Here is a 24,562-nt window from a genome sequence, read left to right on the forward strand (position 1 = left end):
TACAGGTTCAGTCAACAAAGCATCTGGCTTGTGTTCTTGTATTAGAGTGTAATTCTGGTTTCCTTACGCAATTATAGTATTTCTATTTTTTTTTAATTGCTTCAGTATAAATGGTGTTCAAAATATCTGGTCTTATTGACGAAGAACCGTGCCAGATGTGTACGTTGAATCACACTTCCACACACAGACACAATTACACTTGTGTCTTGGTTTCGTAGGTTTTATAGTTGCTGGGGACTTAATTAATTAATTGTATTAACGGAAATTTTCTTTCATTCTTTGTTGTTGTTCTATGCAGTCAGATTGCGTAATAATACTAGTCAGGGCCAACCGGTTACGAGACTTCGTAATCGGACAGACAGCTACTAAAAAAAATAAAAAAAGTATTTGCATTTCATATTTATATAATTAAGTCCCCATGCAATGTCAAAGAACCTACATTACATGACTTTTGTTATTTCTGAGGTCATTTTTATATACATCTGTGAAATGGATTCATATGTGGAAATTACAGACTTTTGCTAATTGCTGTATCAAGGTAAAGTATAGAACAGGTCATGTTGAATTAGACAGTTTTATATGCAGGACGTAAACTCCAAACCAAAATTATTTGGTTAGAACACTGTTGAAATTTTGTATGTACATCTTATTCCTTAGCTCTTTTTGTTTGTTAAGTATGTTGTCTGGTTGTTTTTGTCACATGGGTATATATTTCAGTTTCTTCTAGAATATTTAATAATCTCCTTTTTCTGCTTTATGGAGAATGGTGATATTTTTGTTAATGTCATTAGCAGAATACTTGTATTCTCTTAAATGAGCACTGAATAGTGGGGGTTGTGGTCGTTGGTAGCCCTTGGTCTCATGTTACTCTTAGGAAAAGCCATGTACTGTGTGACTTATGAACTTTACCGTACATGTGAAAATGTTTTTATTGTTTCAATCATCCGACTTAATATGATGCTTGTGCAGTTTCATCATTCAGACTTTAATAATGACATGTAATATCAAGTAACCATTTTTTTAACCTAGTTGAGAAACCTGGCGTTACCTGGGTCAGAATATATGGCACAAGTGAAGGCATTTGTACCATTGTAGATATGAGATGTATACAGACATACCATAAGCACAAACTATGTTGACACTCAGAGCGGTGACTGGTGGGAGTGACTATGAAGGCATTTCCTATTCAGGGTCGCTCCGGTTAGCCACCGCACTGAGTGTCAACTTAGTTTGCATGTATAGTACATTTCATTAAAGATATTGTGAATGCAGTTACCCTGTTATTAAGGTAGTTTGGTCATGGTGCATGTGGCACTGGATCACTGTGATTGGCACAAATCCACAAAGTATGGAGCAATACTCTTGGATAAAGCTAAGTAATATATGACTTATGAACTTTACCACATACGTGAAAATATTTCTATTTTCATGGCACGGTGTAATGGTGATAGTCCTGTCCTTGTGTTTCATCTATACTGTGGTGGCTGGAAGTGGGTGATTGTGGTTGGCAGATATCTCAGTATAATGTGTGATGTGGAACACTTAATTTTCATAGAAAAATATATATTGTATATGACATTTGAACTTTACCATTTTAGTGAATATACTCGCTTATACAGTCCTCACTCGGTTCCATCCATACTGGCACTGACACTGTCTTATGAAGACATGCCTAAAAGTATGTATTGCTCTGTATTTTGTGGATTTTTGCCCACCACACTCATCCAGTGCCAAGAACCGTGACCAAACTATCTTACTAACAGGATAACTGAACTCATAATATTCTTAATGTGATATATGTCTGTATGAAGCTCATATCTAGAATGGTACTTGTGCCTTCTCCAGTGCCATATATTATGACCTGGGCAATGCCGGGTTTCTCAGCTAGTACCTTATAAAACATGCTATAATCACAGAAGGATTCCCCATATAGCTTTGTAGATCTACATTGATACTCTGCAAATCACATTTAAGTGCCTGGCAGAGGGTTCATTGAACCACCTTTAACGATTCTCTATTATTCCAATCTTGTATAGCGCGCAAAAAGAATGAACACTTATATCTTTCTGCATGAGCTCTGATTTCCCTTATTTTAACGTGGTGATAGTTCCTTCCTATGTAGGTCAGAGTCAACAAAATATTTTCGCATCCAGAGGAGAAAGTTGGTGATTGGAATTTCGTGAGAAGATTCCGTCGCAACGAACAACGCCTCTCTTTTAATGACGTTTAGCCCAAATCCTGTATCATTTCTATGACACTCTCTCTGGTAAGGATCCCACACCGCACAGCAGTATTCTAAAGAGGATGGACAACCATAGTGTAGGCAGTCTCCTTAGTAGGTCTGTTACATTTTCTAAGTGTCCTACGAGTAAAACACAGTCTTTGGTTAGCCTTCGCCACATTTTCTTTGTGTTGATTCCAATTTAAGTTGTTGTAATTGTAATAACTAGATATTTAGTTGAATTTACGGCTTTTAGATTAGACTGATTTATCATGTAACCGAAGTTTGAGTTTCTTTTAGCACTCATGTGGATGACCTCACACTTTTCATTATTTAGGGTCAACTGCCACTTTTCGCACCATTCAGATATCTTTTCTAAATTATTTTGCAGTTTGTTTTACTCTTCTGATGACTTTATTAGTTGATAAACAACAGCGTCATCGGCAAACAACCAAACATGGCTGCTCAGATTGTCTCCCAAATTGTTTATATAGATAAGGAACAGCAAAGGGCCTGTAACACTACCTTGGGGAACGCCAGAAATCTCTTCTGTTTTACTCGATGACTTTCCGTCAATTACTACGAACTGTGACCTCTAACAGGAAATCACAAATCCAGTTACATAACTGGGACGATATTCCATAAGCACACAATTTCACTATGAGCCACTTGTGTGGTATCATGTCAAAAGCCTTCCGGAAATACAGAAATATGGAATCGATCTGAAATCCCTTGTCAATAGCCCTCAACACTTCATGTGAATAAAGAGCTAGTTGTGTTTCACAGGAACGATGTTTTAAAACCCATGTTGACTGTGTGTCAATAGACTGTTTTATTCAAGATAATTCATAATGTTCGAACACAATATATGTTCCAGAATCCTGCTGCATATCGACGTTAACGATATGGGCCAGTAATTTAGTGGATTACTCCTACTACCTTTCTTGAATATTGGTGTGACCTGTGCAACTTTCCAGTCTATGGGTATGGATCTTTCGTCGAGCGAACGGTTGTATATGATTGTTAAGTATGGAGCTAATGCATCAGCATACTCCGAAAGAAACCTAATTGGTATACAGTCTGGACCAGAAGACTTGCTTTTGTTAAGGGATTTAAGTTGCTTCACTACACCGAGGATATTTACTTCTACGTTACTCATGTTGGCAGCTGTTCTCGATTCAAATTATGGAATATTTACTTCGTCTCCTTTTGTGAAGTAACTGTGCTTTGGCAGCACTGTCTTTGATAGTATCTTCATTTCTATCACACAGAGAAGGCATTGATTGATTCTTGCTGCTAACATACTTCACATATGACCAGAATCTCTCTGGATTTTCTGCCAGGTTTCAAGACAAAGTTTCATTGTGGAAACTGTTATAAGTATCTCACATTGAAGTCCGCACTAAATTTCAGTCTTCTGTAAAAGATCGCCTATCTTGGGGATTTTGCTTCTGTTTAAATTTGGCATGTTTGTTTCGATGTTTCTGCTACAGTGTTCTAACCTGTTTTGTGTATCAAGGAGAATCAGCTCCATCGTTTGTTAATTTATTTGGTATAAGTATCTCAATTGCTGCCAATACTATTTCTTTGAATTTAAGCCACATCTAGTCTACACTTATATTATTAATTTGGAATGAGTGGAGATTGTCTCTCAGGAAGGCGTCAAGTGAATTTTTATCTGCTTTTTTGAATAGGTATATTTTTCACCTATTTTTCAAGGATTTGGGGATTACAATATTCAATCTCACTACGACAACCCTGTGTTCACTAATCCCTGAATCGGTTTTGATGCTCATTATTAACTCAGGATTACTTGTTGCTAAGAGGTCAAGTGTGTTTTCACAACCGTTTACTATTCGCGTGGGCTCATGAACTAATTTCTCGAAATAATTTTCAGAGAATGCATTTAGCATAGTTTCAGATTATATTTTATGCGTACTCTGGAACTGAACATGTACAGGGTTATTACAAATGATTGAAGCGATTTCACAGCTCTACAATAACTTTATTATTTGAGATAATTTCACAATGCTTTGCACACACATACAAAAACTCAAAAAGTTTTTTTAGGCATTCACAAATGTTCGATATGTGCCCCTTTAGTGATTCGGCAGACATCAAGCCGATAACCAAGTTCCTCCCACACTTGGTGCAGCATGTCCTCATCAATGAGTTTGAAAGCATTGTTGATGCGAGCTCGCAGTTCTGGCACGTTTCTTGGTAGAGGAGGTTTAAACACTGAATCTTTCACATCACTATGCGTGAAACTTGCCCGCACGCGTTCAACCGTTTCTTCGCTCACTGCAGGCCGACCCGTTGATTTCCCCTTACAGAGGCATCCAGAAGCTTTAAACTGCGCATACCATTGCCGAATGGAGTTAGCAGTTGGTGGATCTTTGTTGAACTTCATCCTGAAGTGTCGTTGCACTGTTATGACTGACTGATGTGAGTGCATTTCAAGCACGACATACGCTTTATCGGTTCCTGTCGCCATTTTGTCTCACTGCGCTCTCGGGCGCTCTGGCGGCAGAAACCTGAAGTGCGGCTTCAGCCGAACAAAACTTTATGAGTTTTTTTACGTATCTGTAGTGTGTCGTGACCATATGTCAATGAATGGAGCTACAGTGAATTTATGACATCGCTTCAATCATTTGTAATAGCCCTGTATTTTCGCCAACATATCGAGAGTAAATTAAAGTCACCATCAACTATTATCATATGAGTCGGGTACATGTTTGCAATCAAACTCAAGTTTTCTTTGAACCTTTCACCAACTGTATCATCTGAATTGGGAGGTCAGTAAAAGGATCCAATTATTATTTTCTTCCGGTTGCCAGCAATTACCTTTGCCCTTATTAACTCACAGGCAGTATCTACTTCAGTTTCGCGACAAGTTAAACTACTTCTGACAGCAACAAACACTCCACTGCCAACCGTGTTTAGCCCAACCTTTCAGAACACCCTTAGGTTCTTCACAAAAATTTTGACTGAGCTTATATCCGGCTTTAGTCAGCTTTCAGTGCCTATAATGATTTGAGCATCAGTGCTTTCTATTAGCACTTGGAGCTCTGGTACTTTCCCAACACAGCTATGACAATTTACAACTGTCATACCAATGGTTCCTCTATCTACGTTCTTCCTGTGTTCAGCCTGCACCCTTTGTGACTGAAGCCATTCTTGTGTTTTCCCGAGACTCTCTAACCTAAAAAAAACTGCCCAGTCGACACCACACAGCCCCTGCTACCCATGTAGCCACCTCCTGCGTATAGTGGACACCTGACCTATTCAGCGGAACCCGAAACCCAACCACCCTTTTGGCGCAAGTCGAGGAATCTGCAGCCTACATGATTACACAATCCTCTGAGCCTCTGATTCAGACCCTCCACTCAGCTCTGTACCAAAGGTCCGCAGTCGGTCCTGTCGACTATGCTGCAAATGGTCAGCTCTGCTTTCATCTTGTAAGCAAGACTGGCAGCCTTTACCACTTCTGTTAGCCACTCAAAATTAGAGAGAATCTCTTCTGATCAAAAGTGACACACATCATTGGTACCAGTGTAAGCAACCACCTCAAGTTGGCTGCACCCTGGGCTCTTCATGGCGTCTGGGAGGACCCTTTCCACATCTGGAATGACTCCACCCGTTATGCACACGAGAGTGCACATTGGTTTTCTTACCCTTCTTATCGGCCAAGTCCCTAAGAGGCCCCATAAAGCGCCTAACGTTGGAGCTCAAAACTACCAACAATCCCACCCTCTGTGATTGCCCGGATCTTGCAGGCTGAGTGGTTTCCTCTGAAACAGGACAAGCGACAGCATCTGGCTCAGTAACAGTGTCAGCCACAGACAGCACCTGGAACCTGTTTGTCAGATAAACTGGGGAGGCCTTACATGCAGCCACCTGGGAAGTGTTTCGCTGCCTGCTTCACCCCGGGGCGACCTCCCACTCGAACACAGGCGAGGGATCAGCCTCAGTGCGACAGTGCGAGTAGTAACTGGGTTGGCCACTGGTGAGGACCAATCGGAGGACTCGGACATGCTGGACGTCCGTTGGATCCCCACGGCCGGCCCACAACAATAGTGCCCATCCACTGCAACCTCAAACTGTGTAACCGTAGCCATGACAGCCTGAAGCTGAGAGTGAAGTGTCACCAACTCGGCTCGCATCCACACGCAACAATCGTAGTCCCTGTGCATACTAAAAACCATGGAAAACTAAACTATGCAGATAAATGGACTATCGGCATGTGCTACACTACTCTACTGTAGACCCTGATGAAAATGCAGGAACTGTGTCTAATAGTATGCAGATATTCAAAAACCTAACTACCGAAGCACTCAGGTGAAACTAAATAATTCATCTCTGATTAGGAATTTGTAATATGTCACAAAATTGGTTTACTTTCCGACGCAAACGAAAATGCGAGAACAGTGGCTATTAGATATTAAATTTACTTGCAGAAACTCAAGAAACTAAACTATTAAAGCACACAGGTGATATAATAAAATTCGCTCCTGATTAGGAACTCGTAAATGTTACAAAAGCAGTTACATCCCTGTTGTTGCGTCTGTCTCAGTTGGCTACTACTGGCTGAGCAAATTTTACAGAGGTCAGGGAAACTCAATGAGCACAAAAAATGCTGAGTGTCAGGAAAAATAGGTGACTTCTTTTAGAAAAGTCAGGGAATGTTTTATAGTTGGTTGTCCATGTGCTTTAAACTGCGGTGTGGTAAGAACTGTCAATAATATAGCAATACTACCTTGAGCTATGTATTATACCCTATTCTCATAATAAAGCACAGTTTCCTAAGGTGATAAATGTTAGGTTTCTAATGATTTTTTACCACTGATAGGTTATGAAACTGTCATAAAGAAAACTATTTTCAATGAACAATGGTTAGTAAAGGGGGGGGGGGGGGGAGGGATTACCATGTACAAGCTTGCTGTAGGACATATTGAAAAAAACCTTTCATTTTATGCAGTGTGGGATGTCAAGAAAATGTTGCCAATACAAGTTTTAAGAGCCAGCGGCTTCTTCTTCTGATGGTAGAGTTGAAGGGAAAGGAAGAGGGGTGAAGGAAAAGGACTGGAGCGGTTTAGGGAAAGGGATGCAGTTTAGAAAAGTCACCCAGAACCCTGGGTCTGGGGAGACTTACTGGACGGGATGAGAAGGAAAGACTGATTCATCCAACAGAATATTTCTGACATTGTATACTTTGCACAAGTAAAAATTGGGTCACAGAGCACTGTACTTCTAAACTATTTTCATTGAATGGATGCACAGCCGTAACTAAGTCCTTAGACATTATTTGCATGAATATTAATCAAACAAATGAGGAACACTCTTTACAAGGTTGCCAACTGTCACTTAACAAAAATTTCAGTTATCTGAGTTAGGTGTGTTTAATTATTGAATGACCATTGTATCAGCATAAACAAGACATTTTCATTAAATCTAAACTGGCGTTTTTCAAAACTATGTCTTTAGAATTTGAACTATTTCTAAGAAAGTTTCAAAGTTGTGTCCCTCATGCTCACTGTTTTCAGATTTTCAAATTGTTGTACAATACGTTTGAGACGTTTATTAAGAATGGCGAAATACCAACTACAAGTCTGCACTCTTCTCCTTGAACCTAAAAACTAGGCCAACTTGTGTGACTTAAAAAATATAGATACCAGCATTGATTTCCAAAGCAAAAAGTTTATTAAAGTAATCAAACGAATAATTCTCAGATTCACAATTTTGGATTGGAGTGTCAGAGCTTACTAATCATAGTAATTGAAAAGTTACTAGAGAAATGCCCAACCAAGTACCAAACTTAAAGATTTCTCATCATTAGGGCCTAATATAATAACTAAACTAAAATTTAGTTTCTGAACCTGGCAATAATGAAGATTCTGTTTCTGCTTAACATTCAGGTTAATAAACAGTATCTTACTGTAAGACTTGAAAATTGGTGTGATACTTAAAGTATAATCAGAATAATGTGGCATGCTAGTTAGTTTTTTGCTCACATATATTGCTCACCTATTGGATAAAGATATTTAAATGATGCTTCAGATCATTTATGTTTTGGTCTTACAGGAGTCAAAAAATTACTTGTCCACACAGACTCAAATTTCTTGATTAGTTGTATTACACAATGGATAAAAAAATGGAAGAAAAATGATTGGCGTGTACAAGGAGGAGAACCTGTTAAAAACAAAGATGACCTTATTGTTTTGGATAACAAACTGCAAGGCATTGACGTGAAATGGGTGAGCCTGAAGAACCAATGCATAAAATGCTTTTTATTGATGTATTCACGATCTCATTTGTAAATTAACTAAGTTGTTTTCTTCTTTATTTGCAGAACCATGTACGAGGACATTGTGGTCTTCATGGAAATGAGATGGCAGATCGTCTAGCTCGAGAAGGTGCAAAACGATATGTACAATTTGCATATGATGAAGATTTTGATGATCTCTCACAACTGTAAATGATAATGTAAGTTGTTGTCAGAGAATTACGAAAGCATATGTCCTATTTGGAAAATATAGAATTCTTTGTTGCAGTCGAATGTGAAATATTTCTGAAATGAAGTGTGTCTGTCTCTGAAATGTGTCTGCCTTATTTGTATGTAGTATATGCGTGTAGGGTTTCTTAGTCCTTAACCATTGAAACACTTTCATTTTGCTGCTATTTGGATAATGCTCCGAGGGAATCACTTAAACAGCTTAATAAAGTTGAGTATAGAGCTATTATTAACATCTACCTAGATATTAATTCCTATTGAGTCTTATGTAAGAAGCAGTAGAAATAAATATTTCATTTTGATTGTCATTAGTTCTTCAGATAAGCAGAGTTTGTGAGACATATTTTATGATTTTTAAATAACAGCATTTTTGCTTTAAGTTCGTCATATTTTCACACATTTTATTCACTGTGGTTATATCCTTGTGTAAGTTCGTCTTGAGAATCAGCCTTTGTTGCCACACTAAGTTAGAGTTGTTCCTGGGGATGGAAAAGTAATGTTGATGTGTTCTTGCATAAAGCATTACTGTTAAAACATCGTATTGGTCACCCAAAGCCACGACGGTTTATCTTGCTTTGAACTTTTCAGGATAAATTGTCCTGTACTTAAGAAATAATCGTCATTTTTGTGTTCTTACACATTCTGACTAACAGAGGTCCTTTCAGCCAGCCAGGCTTGGAAATACAAATTGAAAGATGTTAAACATGGTCAAATTGTCGCAGTGAACAAATAAGATTGCCATTGTTTTATGGTTGACAACATCTGTAATTAATATAATCAATCCCTGTGTAGTTTGATAGTAACTATTATAAGATTTGAAACCATCTCTCTGTAAAAGTGAGCCATTTCACCCTTTTTTATGGTAGGATATTTTGGTGCAGTGTGAGGTGTAACCTGCAACTTGTCCAGAGGTACATGTTCCACCTATTCCTCGATGTTAGAAAAAGGATGATGGTCTAAAAGTCTAAGTAGCTTAGTAGTAAGTGTGAAATCCACTGTTTGAGGATGTTATAATTTGTTGGTACAATCCATGGAATGGGATGCGTACACAAGAAATCATCAGAAGGCGACCCTGATTCAGAAGATGTGCAGCTAAAAACTTGTGCAAGGTACCAAGAGGCTACAGAATCTTAATCCCATTATCAGCATTAATATTATATGTTGCGAGGAGAAGCAACACATTTATCAGCTGAGGGACATGATGAGAACAAGTAGAAGTGGTGTAAGTGATTTTGCAGCAAATACGGAGAAAATTCCAGTAAAATAACATTGAAATACAGGGTGTTAAAATGGACCAACAGAAGACAAGTACCCTGACAACTAAGTAAATAATGGTCAGCAATGAAATCAAAAGTGAAGTAAAAAGTTTTATAGGTTTCTGGGGAACTTTTACTGAATGAATTAACCCATCACGAAGCAGAAGATGAGCTGGATAAACGATATCGGTGGCAGTGGTAAGCAGCTGTTAGTTTCAGTGCTATGAGTCATCACATCAGTCGTCAGTTACAGTGGTGCAATAAATCCCAGTGTCAGTTGCAGCCCACATCCCACCGGACAATGGCATCTTTTTCACTGGACTGACCACCTTCTCACCGGCAATTCATTGCTATGAGAGCTACCCTCTAGTAGTGCAGTGAGCCATGAAACATAAAATTTTGTTAGTGTGTGAGGTTCTTTTTTATTTTATTTTATTTATTTTTTTTTTTTTGTTGGTTGGTGGTTCAATCGTTGAAGCTAGTGTATTTCAATTTGTAGGCCCATGCTCAGTAGGAGCATGGATATGATGCCAGAGTAGTTTAAGTTAGCACTCGGAAATCTAATTGTACTGATTTAAATAAGAAGGTCAGCTCTGTTGAAATGAATTTAAATGCTTTTCAAACCAATGTAAATAATAAGGTAGAAACATAATTGCATACCACTGAAACTGATTTAAGTGGCAGAATTAACGCTCTGTGAAGAATTGAAGAATCAAGTTGATGGCCTGTCAAGTAATTTTGATGCTACCAAACAAGAACTATCAAATTACTAGAAGGTGAGTTTGTCAGTACAGAGGCCACACTAACTAAATACCTAAGGATTTACATAAAGCACTGAAGAGCATTGTGACTTAATTAGATTTTAGTTAAAGGAACAATTTAAAGAAGTATACAGACAAGTAAAACAGATAGCATTGATATCTGATGAGGAATTTGAACAGATGAAAAACCAAATTTCAGAAGTGTGAGGTTGGGTAGAGGCATTAGAACGGGGTAAAGATATATAAATGTAAACAATAACACATTTTGACCAGTTTGGAGGAATGTCCCCAACATTTTCTTGAACAAAAAGTAATTGAAAAACTAGAATCTGCTAGTGCTGCACTAAATTCTTCTGTCAAGAGGGAAGAAAGATACACTCAGTTCAGAAAATTGTGGGAAGAATTCAAAAAGACAGAAAATGAAATCAGTAAAAGATCTGTCACAGAGAACAATAGCCTGACTACTGCAGTAGTAAAAGATATGGAGTTGGGGAAGGTATGAATTTCTCCAAACAGTTTCCAAAAGTCAAACCTTAGGATGAAGTTCATCCTGTTTATTTTCTCAGTGTGTTGTCAAGATCTTTATGCAAGAACTGGGAAGATCCTAAAAGGAAAGTTTTTAAGCTACATTTTCTAGTGGGGAAAATAGCTGAATGGGGGACCGCTCATTCAGAAGATTTTAAATGATTGAAAAGTTTGAAGAAAAGCTTAGTAAGAAATGCTGGTCACATAGTACATAAGAAAAACTGGTATTAGAACTATTGGATCCAATACATTGTAATTAATTTGAAAGGTGGTTATAAAAATTATATTGAGTAGCATATTGCAAGATAGAAATATTTAGATAACCCAATAGAAGGGATACTGTTAGTAGAAATATTGGTCCAACAATTACCTGATTTTGTGAGGAGGGAAAAAAATCCCTATAATAAAAAAATAAATATTGAAGACACAGTAAAAGGCTTGTTGATATATAATAAATAGTACAAGGGAAGGTCGGAAAGTAACGCATGATAATTTTATTACCAAAAGGTTTAATCGGTAACAAAACAAAAAAGATGACAAATGAACTTATATCTTTTACCTATTTTACTACATAGTTACTAATGTTGTCGTCACATTTCTCCCATCATGGTACCATTGTCAATATGCCCTGTTCGTAGAAATTCATGTACTTGGAGTATAGCCATCTGCGGACTGCTGATTTCACATTCACATCTGTCACAAAGTGATAGCCAGCCAGGAATTTTCTCTGAGTCCAAAAGATGAAAGACTGATGGTGCAAGGTCTGGAGTTTGTGGTGGATGCTGGAGCACCTCCTACCCAAATTTGGTGATTTTCTCGCAAACAGGAGCAGCAGCATGGGGGCAAGCATTGTGATGAAGTAGTTGTGGTGTTTGTCATGAAGGACACAACACAACTTAACCAACATTTTAATCAAGACTGCAAGCATCCACAGCAGTCCCGTATTCTGCTAAGTCCACCAGTAACACACCATCCATAGTCCAGAACACTGTCACAAGCAATATTCTAACAGACTGAGTCACTTTGATTTTTTTCTCATGTTGGGGAACCAGTATGTTTCCATACCATAGAGGCCTGCTTAGTTTCAGGCCTGTAGTGGTACGGCTGCAGCTCATCACCAGTGACAATTCCTTTCAGAAAGTCATACCCTTCTGCAGTGTAACGCATTATGTGAGCCAAGCTAGTCATCATTTGCTGTCTCCTGTGATGGTCTGTCACATTCTCAAGCATCTAGTGAGCACTAACTTAACAAAATTTCAATGTATCATTGAACAACATGGTTCACCATACCGTAGGAAATGTTGAACTGCGGCCATAAGGTTGCAGTTGCACACTCTGGTTGTTCAAAATTGCTGCCTCAGTGGCTCCGACATTCTGTGAGGTTGCAGCTGTTGCTGGTTGTTTGGGGTGTGGCGAATCTCTAATGCTTACATGACTCTCTTTTAAGAATGAACACCACCTGGAGACAATGGTACAGGCCATACAGTCATCCCCATAAAAGCTATGCAAGTCTCTGTGAATTTCATGTGGTTTAAGTCCTTTGGTCCGCAAATATTGAACTACACGTTGCTGCCCTTTAGAAATCGATGACAGTGATATGTGTGTCACACTTGTTTTGTAGTTCAGGCTTCTTTAGTTGCAGCTGCACATAAAAACAAAATACCCTTTATAGTGCAAACTTCAAACTATATTATTGTGAAATTTCAACAGTCCAGCTGCAATGCCAGGGGAGAAGAAATTATTGTGCATTACTTTCTGATCCTCCCTCGTAATTTATATCTTTATGTGAGAAATTTTCTACTTTTTCCTTTCCTTTGTTGATAAGTAGTTGGGTTTGCAGATAAATTTTATAGGGGAGGTTGAGTAGGATATTATTTGAGAGATGGCTGATACAATATTACATTGTAGCAATATTTGTGACTATTAGTTTACAAATGCTCAAAGGTGAGGTGATGAATGAATGGTGACATATAGATGAATGAAGCTGATATGATGACTTATAGTTGATGACTGACATGAGTAGATACTAACCTACTCTGGCTTACAGTAAGGGTGTGTTTAGGGTCACTTTTAGTGGAGCTGTATGGTGAAGCTGAAACAAGCCATTATGTAATGCATGTAAGTCTTTTCATCCTCTGACGTTTCACTCAAGTACTTTCGGGGTGGTGGATGACATGGGAAACAGCCTTTGGAATCTGTTTTCCTTCTTCCTTTCACATAAACACATTCATTCTCAATCTTTTCCTTTCGTACGTTTCCATTAGGAATACCAGCTCTATCTTTCCTCTGTCCATATGCAATAGTTTCTATTGATGAAATCCTTCCTTTTTCTGACCAATTTAGTGGTGAGTATATCCTGTATTCCTGGGAAACAGCTGCGAGATGTCTGGTTAGGCACAGGCTAACTTGCATAAGACAGACACACGTGCGCCCACACACACACACACACACACACACACACACTCTCTCTCTCTCTCTCTCTCTCTCTCTCTCTCTCTCTCTCTCTCTCTTTGGAGCATAACTTACATTATTTTCCGGTGGCTGTAGGGTTGTCGTGTTTATGATGAGTGGGACAGCCTTTGGAATCTGTTTTCCTTCTTCCTTTCACATAAACACATTCATTCTCAATCTTTTCCTTTCGTACGTTTCCATTAGGAATACCAGCTCTATCTTTCCTCTGTCCATATGCAATAGTTTCTATTGATGAAATCCTTCCTTTTTCTGACCAATTTAGTGGTGAGTATATCCTGTATTCCTGGGAAACAGCTGCGAGATGTCTGGTTAGGCACAGGCTAACTTGCATAAGACAGACGCACGCGCGCCCACACACACACACACACACACACACACACACACACTCACTCTCTCTCTCTCTCTCTCTCTCTCTCTCTCTCTCTCTCTCTCTCTCTCTCTCTTTGGAGCATAATTTACATTATTTTCCGGTGGCTGTAGGGTTGTCGTGTTTATGATGAGTGGGAGAATGAGGGAAGGTGATGGGAACTATGCAGATAAAAACTGTTGGACATGTATTTATTCATCTGCGAGAATCAGTCATTTAAATTGCAAAGTGTATCTCATCCAGAGGTACATGGACCATGTATTCCTCGATGTTAGAAAAAATGTGAGCATGTAAAAGCACAGTTAGCTTAGTAGTAGGTGAGAGCAGCCCACTGTTGGAGGTTGTTGTAATGTATAGGTAAAATCAATGAAATGGGATGCATACAGAATATCTACAAGGCGTGATAGCACCCTAGCAGACCTCCTTGCTGTTTGGACATTTTATTTTGCTGTGCTATCACTACTTGGAGGTTTTAGTTAGTTACGTGTTCCATTGATCAATCTAACGGTAATCATTATAATGTGGAACGTGTCAAGTGCATAAGAAGTGAACACATGAATCAAGGTTTTTAAGCTTAAAATTTTTATTTACCCCATTCCCGTAAATGACACAAAATGCATATATTATACCTATGGATTTATTTATTCCTATTCAAGAATTCCTCTGTGGTATAGAAGGATTTTTCAGGGAGATAAGGTTTCAGTTTATTTTTGAAACTATTGGTACTGTCTGTCAGACATTTTATTTCATCTGGTAATTTATTGACAAGTTTCACAGCAGTAAATTTTAAACCTTTCTCTGTCAAAGATAAGTTAAGTAGAGGATAGTGTAAGTCTTTCTTTCTTTCTTCTGGTATTATAATCATAAATGTCACTGTTGTTTTTAAACTGGTCCACGTTGAAGAGAAAATATTTCATTACTGAGTAAATGTACTATTAGCCTGTTGTAAGAATTCCTAACCTTTTAAACAGATGTCTACAAGATGTGCGACTATGAGCCCCACACATTATTCTTACCACTCTCCTTTGAGTAGTGAATACTTTTTGCCCAAATGTTGAGTTATTCCAAAATATTATTCCGTATGACATCAGAGAGTGACTGTATGCAAAGTATGTTAGCTTACTAGTTTCTATATCCTCAAAATTGACAATTATTCTGACTACAAAAGTTGTTGAACCTAGTCGTTTTCGGAGTTTCAAAATATGAATATGATGTTTTGGACATCTCGAAGAAGTGCCATCAGCAATTGTAAAAACAAAAGAAGAATGAAAAAGGATTTGTGCATTCATTACTAAGTTAAACTTTGGGCATTAAATGTGACAGATATATTTAGATATGTGTTGATATAATGACTTAGAAATTCCAGGTCTGTTACAGCTGTTACAGTATATTGTAAGATTGTTCACAACGATTTACGATACAACAGTTTTGTGAGATTATGTTAAGATATAATTTCAAGCCACTGGACGTATTTAGAACACTGTTACAGTCTTCGTACGAACTGCATTGGAGAAGAGCCATATACAGCAACCAGTTGCCTTGGTTGGCAAGTCCATGACATGAAGAAATCATCAGAAGGTGACCATAATTTAGAAGAATTCTAGCTGAAATTTGTGCAAGCTACCAAAATATGAGAGAACCTTAACATCATCATCAGCATTAATGCAGGGTGTCCCACTCAAACCCCCATGATTTCAAACACCCGGACACACACACACACACACACACACACACACACACACACACACACACACACACTCACACACAATCCACACAGTAGATATGACAATGAAAAGTGCACCACATTGTAGAGCATCTCAAAGAATTTATTTATTTATTTATTATCAATACACCTCTACATGTGAATCATTTTTAGCACGAAGAATATCGAGTCTATATTCAATTTCTTGCCAAGTTCTGCTCCACACTGTATATCAGTCAGCTTCCTTTCAGAGTATGCTCATGCAATAGCTCAGTACTTCACAATCATAGACAGCCACTCCGTTTCCAAAGACTGGAAAGTTGCATACGTCACACTAATATTCAAGAAAGGCAATAAGAGTAATCCACTAAATGACAGGTCCATATCATTAACGTCGATACGCAACAGATTTTGCAACATATATCGTGTTTGAACATTATGAATTACCTCAAAGAGAACAGTCTGTTCACACACAGTCAACACAGTTTTAGAAAACCTCTTTCCTGTGAAATACAACCACCTTTTTACTCACACAGAATGTTGAGTGCTATTGACAAGGGATTTCAAATTGATTCCGCATTTCTAGATTTCCAGAAGGCTTTTGACTTTGTACTTCACAAGCAGCTTGTAATCAGATAGCGTGCTTATGGAATATCATCTCAGTTATGCAACTGGATTCATGATTTCCTGTTAGAGAGGTCACAGTTTGTAGTAGCTGACAGAAAGTCATCAATTAAAAATCAGAAGTGATTTCTGGTGTTCCCAAAGGTAGTGTTACAGGCCCTCTACTGTTCTTTGTCTTTATAAAGGATTTAGGAGACAATCTGAGCAGCTGTCTTAGGTTGTTTGCAGATGATGCTGTCATTTATCATCTAGTAAAGTCCTCAGAAGATCAGAACAAACTACAAAACAATTTAGAAAAGATATCTGTATGGTGTGAAAATTTGCAATTGACCCTAAATATTGAAACGTGTGAGCTCATCCACATGAGTGCTAAAAGGAACCTTTTAAACTATGGTTACATTACAATCAAATCTAAAGGCTGTAAACTCAACTAAATACTGAGGAATTAGAACTTCAGTTTGAAAGAACGCTCAGAAAATGTTGTGGGGGAGGCGAATAAAGAATGTTTTCTTTGCAGAACACTTAGAAGAATCAACAGATCTAGTAAAGAGACTGCCTACACTACACTTGTCCATCCTCTTTTGGAATATTGCTGTGCGGTGTGGGATCCTTGCCAGATAGGATTAACGGAGTACATTGAGAGTGTTCAAAGGAGAGAAGCACATTTTGGATAATCAAGAAATAGGGGAGAGAGTGTCATGGACATGGTACAGGATTTGGAGTGGACATAATTAAAACAAAGGTGTTTCTCGTTGCTGCGGGATCTTCTCATAAAATATCAATCACCAAATTTCTCCTCCGAATGCGAAAATAATTTGTTGACACTGACCTACATAGGGAGAAATGATCATCATAATAAAGTAAGGGAAATCAGAGCTTGCATGGAAAGATACATGTGTTGGTTTTTTCTGTGCACTGCTCGAGAGTGGAATAACGTTGTGTGATTTGCAGGGTATTGATGTAGATGTAGAATGTAATGTAAATAGTCTCAGAGGTCAAAATGTGAAAGTTCTTCATAAACTGAGACTAGCTATAAAGTTTTGATGAAGGTGGAAATGCTGAAAATCACTAGCAACAGATATGAAGATGCATTCACGAGGCATCATGTGAAGTGCTGGGTCAACAAAACAAAGAAAGAAAACAAAGCCCACAGTGGAGGATGGAGAATATATGGAAAAAGATAAACGTGAAGAAGAAAATGTAGAACAATTGACTGAGGATGAGAGACCTGGAGTATAGTGAAAAAAAGTGTGGAAATCAACAGAAGGTTAAAAATGAAGTTATTAACAGGGAAAATGAGGTATGGGAAAACATAACAGCTACTGGCATTAGAGAATGGGAAAATAATTTCAGTACACTACTAATAGAAGAGAGAACAGGGTATAAGGACATAGAATTGGATTTTGAGACTGAATTGTCTGTTGGAAATATAAATCCAATAACTACAGCAGAAGTTGGAAGATCTGTGGAAGAAATGGAAAATCTCTGGGATTAGGAAACATACCAATAGAATTAGGGGATCAAGGGCCAAATGTGTTATGGGAATGTCTGAGCAAGTTTTTTTAATGCATATATGTTGGAGGGAGTAGTAGTGTCCAATGAATAGAATTTGGCACATCTAAGTCCAGTTTATACAAAAGGTAGTAAGAAGATATGTCAAAATTATTGTAGATTTTGTTACAAACTCAGTTGCTAGTACTGTATGGTTGAGTCCTAAAAGAGAGGATAGAGTGGATGTCACTGGGGGCTGAAGAGCAGAGTAGATTTTTACTTTAAAGCAGCTAATGGCAAAGAGATTAAAGGAAACTGAGTAACCATTTAGTGTTCACAGGGCTTGAGAAGGGGTATGGCAAAGATTGCAGATTGCGTAATCAAAGTGGAGAATAAAATTTTGTCACAGCCTATCACATTTACACACGGATTAAAACAAGGATGCTGCTTATCTCCTGCACTGTTTAAAATATACACCCAGAAAGCCTGAGACCTCTGAAGTACGAAATGTGCATGAATGGGCATTTAGATAACAAAGGATCAATGTTTGTACACCCTGTTTTGCGCAGGTAGTGGTGGCCAGTGAAGATGATGATATCTGCTCTATGTTAAGAAAATTATTAGAATGATATGGGTGTAAGTGGGGATTGGAAGTAGATTTTCAAAATACTGAATATCTAAGCATTTGAGAAATTTAGAAAATGTAATAGTATGTAACAACAACAACGCTGTACTATTGTACTATACATAATTTTTTCTTCTGGTTTTTCAATACATTTGTGTAATTGATGTTCTGATTTCATTTTTTTTTTGTTTCATGCCATTGTGTTAAGAAAACTGTAAACAAGTTTCAATGTGAATATTAATGTTTGTGTCAAATGTCAAGCGATATTGTGATAGAACTGAAATGTAACAAATTTTGGAACTGTTGTAAGATGTTTAAAATTGTAACTGTGCGTCTGGTCCATACGTAGGCAATGTGTTAGGATATGTAGAATGCAAAACCTCGGGTGAATACCCGGTCTGTCAGGGAGCGGTAAAAGGTGGATGGCAGGCGAGCGCGGGAAAATGCGCACGGGCACTGCACGGCACAACGGGCTCAGCAGCAGTAGTAGTTGGAGTTTGGCATTGGTTTGAGCAACACCTTCTGGAGTGAGGAGGCTCTCCTGGAAGACATAGCTTCACTGAGCCTCGGGTATGCTGTTCCAACGCCCACACTGCACAGCAAAATTCCATAGGCACTAAATGGAAAAGTATTGCGACGCTAAGAATAATTATAGTGCTGATAAATCAAGAGCCATAGCTGTGGTTGTATGTGTGCTCTGTGCCTCGTCATCTCGCCGCCCGCCAATCGCCGCATCGATACAAGCAGGTTGAAACTTTTAGTACTGTATTCGTATGGATCAGAGAGTGAACTGAGCAATAATAACCTAAATTTTACCAGAACTTTCCCATCATTTAATTATCCTCACAACTAACCTAGACAGGGTCCTTTCCAAATGTTGTGCAATCCGAGTGTCCCAAAATGAAAATTAAAATTTGTGTTAATAATAACTATTTGCAGAACTAGCTATGTTAGAATGGTGTTTAAAGCAATGTTTTGTTAATGAACCAGTAAATGAATAACGAAGGTGTAACAAAGTTGAAAGATAACTTTAATATTGATATAGTAATGAGTTTAATTATTTCGAGACAGATATAAAGGTATTTAAATGAGCAGTAAATAAGATGAAAAGAGTAGTAACTTATATACTGGAAATCTTGAACGCATAATAAATTCAGTAATCATTTTTTTAATACAGCGATCATAACAGTTTCAGGGTCCCCCCCCCCCCCCTTTATTCATTTGAATTCTGAAGTGTTCTAAATTGGTTTGATCAGCAGAAGTTAGAGTCAATATAAAAGTCAAAATTTTTCAGTGTTTTATCTTTATCAAAGTTGACATTTTGTGTGTGGCACGAAAGTGATATTTCTAGGGTAACCTATGCCCGATTTTAGCCGGATTGATAGACAGTATAAAGTTTTGTAGTATACATTATAGTATAGTGTTGTGTGTTCATGGTTCTTCCATATCAGTACAGAACGTGAAACTATCAGTTCAATAGATTTTCTGGTTCTAAAATTCTACTATATTATGCAGTGTTACTACTTGTTGTTTTGCATGAATATCTACCAACTTGTACAGGGAAGAAACTCAGTTAATGCCTAATTACGCTGGCGACCATATTATTATCAAATTGGTATCATCTTCAGTGTTGCTTTTGGTCCATCCTGACATGTAATTGCATTTCGAACTTGCTTGACGGATCATTGTTATTACAGAGTGGGTGTAAGTCTGATTTGCCACCATTCAGGTACACGCGGTCAATATCTATACAAAAATCCTTTCTCATAAGGTGAACCCCGCTCACCTACCATAGTACAAGCTTTAACGAGTACTGTGTCACGTGGAGGTTACAAGTAGAGGGCCAGCACATCAGGGCACGTAAAAAATTTAAATATTAGGGTAGCGTGTTATCTGAAGATGGAAAAAGTAATTGGGAAATAAAGCAAGGAGTAGCCCATGGGAAAACAGCAATCCAGAACCCAAATCCTCTGTTACGATCTTCTAAGATAGTTGGAAAGTATATATGATGCTCTATAGAAGTATTGTAGAGCCTATAACGACCTGTGGACATTAGTGCTGGGAGCATACTGGGGAGGAGGAGGGGGGGGGGGAGGGGAGGGAACAGATTGAGAGTTTTAGAAATCGACTATCTCAAACGATCATGCAGAGTATCTCAGCAAGAGCATGTAAGAAATACAGTGATTAGGGAAATGATCCAGACCCAAGAAAGTGTCACAGATAGAACAGAAGAACAGCAGTTCACATGGTATGGGCATATCATGTGAATAGTAGATGACTGATGGCCAAAGAAAATGTTGTTGTACCATCCTTTGGAAAGAAGAAAAGAGGAAGACCCCAAAGATGGCCTTAGATTGGATAAAGAAGGCTATGAGAGAGAGAGAGAGAGAGAGAGAGAGAGAGAGAGAGAGAGAGAGAGAGAGAGAGAGAGAGAGAGAGGGGGGGGGGGGGGGGGGGGGAGAAGATGAGGCAGCAAAAAATTAAGTGTTGCTGCACATTGAAGATCTTTCTGTAACATGATGAATTTTTTCTGCTTCGTTTTCTGAAGTGCCAGGAAGTTCTACACCGGTGTATAAAACCTTTACCATTCAAAGGACTGATAAGTTTTACAGCTCCAGTGGAAAGTATACTGTCATTTGACTGAGAAAAAAGTACTGTAACCAGGGCTGTAGTTTATTTTCACGTGGGAAAAAGTATATTTTTAACTGGGAAATCCAGGAAAAAATCTGGGAATTTTTTGTTTTCCTGTCCGTGTATGTACCTTGCTAGCTTATCAAGTAACAGCCATAATGAGTGATTTGCACAATGAGTAGAAGAAAATGTAAGAAATTGACATGCTTAACAAATTATGTTTCTCATAAAGAGCCTGTTTAGTGGTTCATTTGAAAAACAACCTTCTGTCCTGGGTCGGTCTCTTTGGACAGTATAAATGAACACTAAATCATGTGTTCTTCTGTAAACTATCACTCTGTAAAGCAGAAGCTCCGATAATGCTGTATTCAGTCAGCTGTCCCAATCACAGTGTACCTTGCACATCAGTTGTTGTCATCTGTACTATTGCTTGGGCTTCTGTGACGATGTTGCAAATTTTATGCAACATTATTGCACGATGTTTCCTTCCCCAGTTCATGGTAACCCTTTCTCTTGCAATATATATTTATGAATTACCATCTGATTTGTTGTGGTTAACTAACACGAATTCATTAAAGATGACCGTAAGGCAGTATTTACACATGTTATGAATTTAATTAATGATCATGCTAAGTCTCTTTTTCGACAGATTTTGAAGCACAAGTTTAAACAAATATCTTTAAGCAAGTTTCTAGTAAAACAGGATGTAATGTACTATAAACAAAAGATTACAATACTGTATTATAAAGCTGTATGTGGAAGACCCATATAAAATGCAAGCAATGATGAATTTAAATATTTATCTTTAAAGTTGTTTGTATGTTTACTTAAATCCATATAAAATGATAATTCCCGTAACCACTCATTGTGTTGAAAATTAGGCAGAGGATGATTCCTTTCATTCAAACAAAATTCTGTTGTTCAGAGCTCAAAAAATCGTGTGTGGGCTTTTCCACAGCAAAGCTGTATGATGTGGTAAGTCATTTTCCTAAATTTCTTCAATAAATTCATGAAATTGATGATGATTAAAATCACACAATGTTACGTAATTAACAGCTGATATGACTGGCTGTAAAACTTCTTACATATCCAAGCATTTTCTGACAAAGACTGTGGAGGAATGAGGTCATGTAAAATTAATGCTTTTGACCACAGTCATTTTCTACTGCCTTTGACAAGAGTGTGGCAAGACCTTTATTTTTTCCACACATGCTTTTGCCATCATCATTTGTGATATACCTTAAGTTCTTCCATTGTAGATATTTTTCTGAACAGCATTTCCTACTCCTTAAAAAAATTCTTCTCTTGTAGCTGTGCCATGAATGTTATGAATGTCAAGAAGCTCTATATACACTTTGCAAGTTTTGTTTACCCATCAGATAAAAATCAACACCTGTGCAGTATCTGAAACATCTGTTAACTCAGCTGGAGCCAAAGAGAACTGATCTGAGTGTAGTTTTTTCAGAAAGTTGAGTTAATATATTTTTAACAATATCGCTTAGCCTTAGAGCCACAGTGTTTGTTGGCAGTTTGGTGTTTTTAAATAAACTGGCTGTTTCTGGAAACATTTCTTCAGCTGCTGCACTCGTGCAATCCTTTGTTAATTTGCCATCAATAAGAGGTTCTCCAGTTTTGCTATTAAATGAGCCACGCCGGAACTAACATGAGTTTCTGCCTTAAGCATTTAGTTATGTAAAAAACATTTGCTGAGATTTCAAACAACGTTTCAAAGATGCATCTGTTTCTAACTGTTGGCATTTGGAATAACTCTGAGAATGGTTAGACTCATAATGACATTTCATATTGTATTCTTTGAGAACTGATGTGGTTTCATTTCAAATTATACACAGTGTCTTATTACTTCACTCAATCGTGAAATGTTAATGTCCTTATTGCTCTTTAAAGTTTCTACATTCACTATCTACCTTCCATTTCTCTTCCATATTTACACAAATCCTCACAAAAAGCGATGTAACTGCAAATCAAAATGATGCCAATTAATAGTATTAAGAGCAAGGGTTTGAGTAAAGATTTACACTAGATTTATCTGGTGTAAGGCAATTTTAATTAAATTAAATGCTCACTGTTAAACTCACTATATCTTCACTAAGAAACTGTAGGCACACTGGTCCCACTATGTTTTGCTTTTCAGATAGCACTTGTTTCTGCTACCCCCAAAATGGTGCTGTACTGCTGCACTTCTGTACTCTCTGTAAGACATCACTACTACACATTTAGCAATGTTGGAAGTAGTCATATTAATACATAAAGTGCAGCATATGCATTGGCTGTCACTGCAGCAAAAAAATGATCTGGCCACTTCCCTGCAGCTGCCAACAGAAATTGCAGAATGCAGTATACCCTCACTCCCCGTGCCGTAGGTGTCTCAATAACTGTCTCGTCCTGAAACGAAAATTTGCTCATAGTTCGACACTACAGTATGTTAGAATGATGAATTATAGTCTGTTCCGCTTTCCTTTAGCCCTGCCAGTGGTGACTGCAGGAAACAAAGAGGTCACCGTTATTACAGCCACATGGCAAGCACTAGGAAGATATCCCGCGGTGCTGACAGCATATGCACTTGCGCCACATTCTGACCACTTGCTGTGATTTAATTATGCACTGAGGTAACAGTGTTTCATGAAAGCATATTACAGTGACCTTTACAAGTGGTTTTTATTTGTAGCAAAGTATATGAAATAAAATTAGACCACACTTCAAGATCAAACAATAAGCATTTCACTTCCTGATGACTCCTGCAGTGCCACTCAGTATCAACTTGAGTGGCAGTAGCAGTAAGCATCACAAAAACTTCTGAATTGTACTGACAAGTTCCACCAGGGTATCAGGCATCAAAGACAGAATATAATTAGTTCTTGGACCTTGGGACTGAGTGGCAGAAATAGTGTGGTCCTTTGACTGAAATGTTTGGAGACCCCTGTTTTACAGTTTCATATGAACCTAGTGATCTAAAACATCCCATAGGTATTCATTTTCTTCAGATCAGCCTATTTATCAGATCAGTCCATTAGTAGTTCTTTGTAACATTAAAACCATGTTCCCATGGATTATTACATGTACTAGTCAGCAGACATCAGAGTCTTCTTGTAGCCTTATACTGTCATACTGCTACAGAGAAAAGGAACTTCGTAGTGTCAGTTATATTCCTCTGCTGTCCAAAACTCCACATTGTAAAAGTAGCATCTCTGAAAGCTAACACAGCATTACTAACAAAATGCTATGGAAGGGGTTTGAAGCCTGAACTCACGCTATTTTAATATGCCTGATAAGTTCTTTAAAATGTGCAAAACTTTGTTTGGTAAGAGATTTCATGTTTGAAAACATTTGAAAGCTAAAATGTAGTCTCAACCACTTA

At 38.0% G+C, this 24,562-nt stretch overlaps 1 protein-coding gene across 2 annotated transcripts in view; it reads left to right on the plus strand.

Moving 5' to 3' along the window:
• LOC126484806 (ribonuclease H1) overlaps nt 1-24,562 on the plus strand; it is a 159,336-nt gene that overhangs the window by 108,170 nt on the left and 26,604 nt on the right. For both annotated transcript variants that reach the window (XR_007587903.1, XM_050108406.1), the window contains exons 5-6: nt 8,303-8,475; nt 8,571-8,704. Coding sequence is in view for 1 of the 2 variants with exons in the window: in XM_050108406.1 (XP_049964363.1) it covers nt 8,303-8,475; nt 8,571-8,696 (299 nt within the window). In the remaining variant the exon portion in view is untranslated. The remainder of the gene's footprint in view (nt 1-8,302; nt 8,476-8,570; nt 8,705-24,562) is intronic.

Source organism: Schistocerca serialis, chromosome 1 (assembly GCF_023864345.2).
Source record: "Schistocerca serialis cubense isolate TAMUIC-IGC-003099 chromosome 1, iqSchSeri2.2, whole genome shotgun sequence".
NCBI classification, from domain to species: domain Eukaryota; kingdom Metazoa; phylum Arthropoda; class Insecta; order Orthoptera; family Acrididae; genus Schistocerca; species Schistocerca serialis.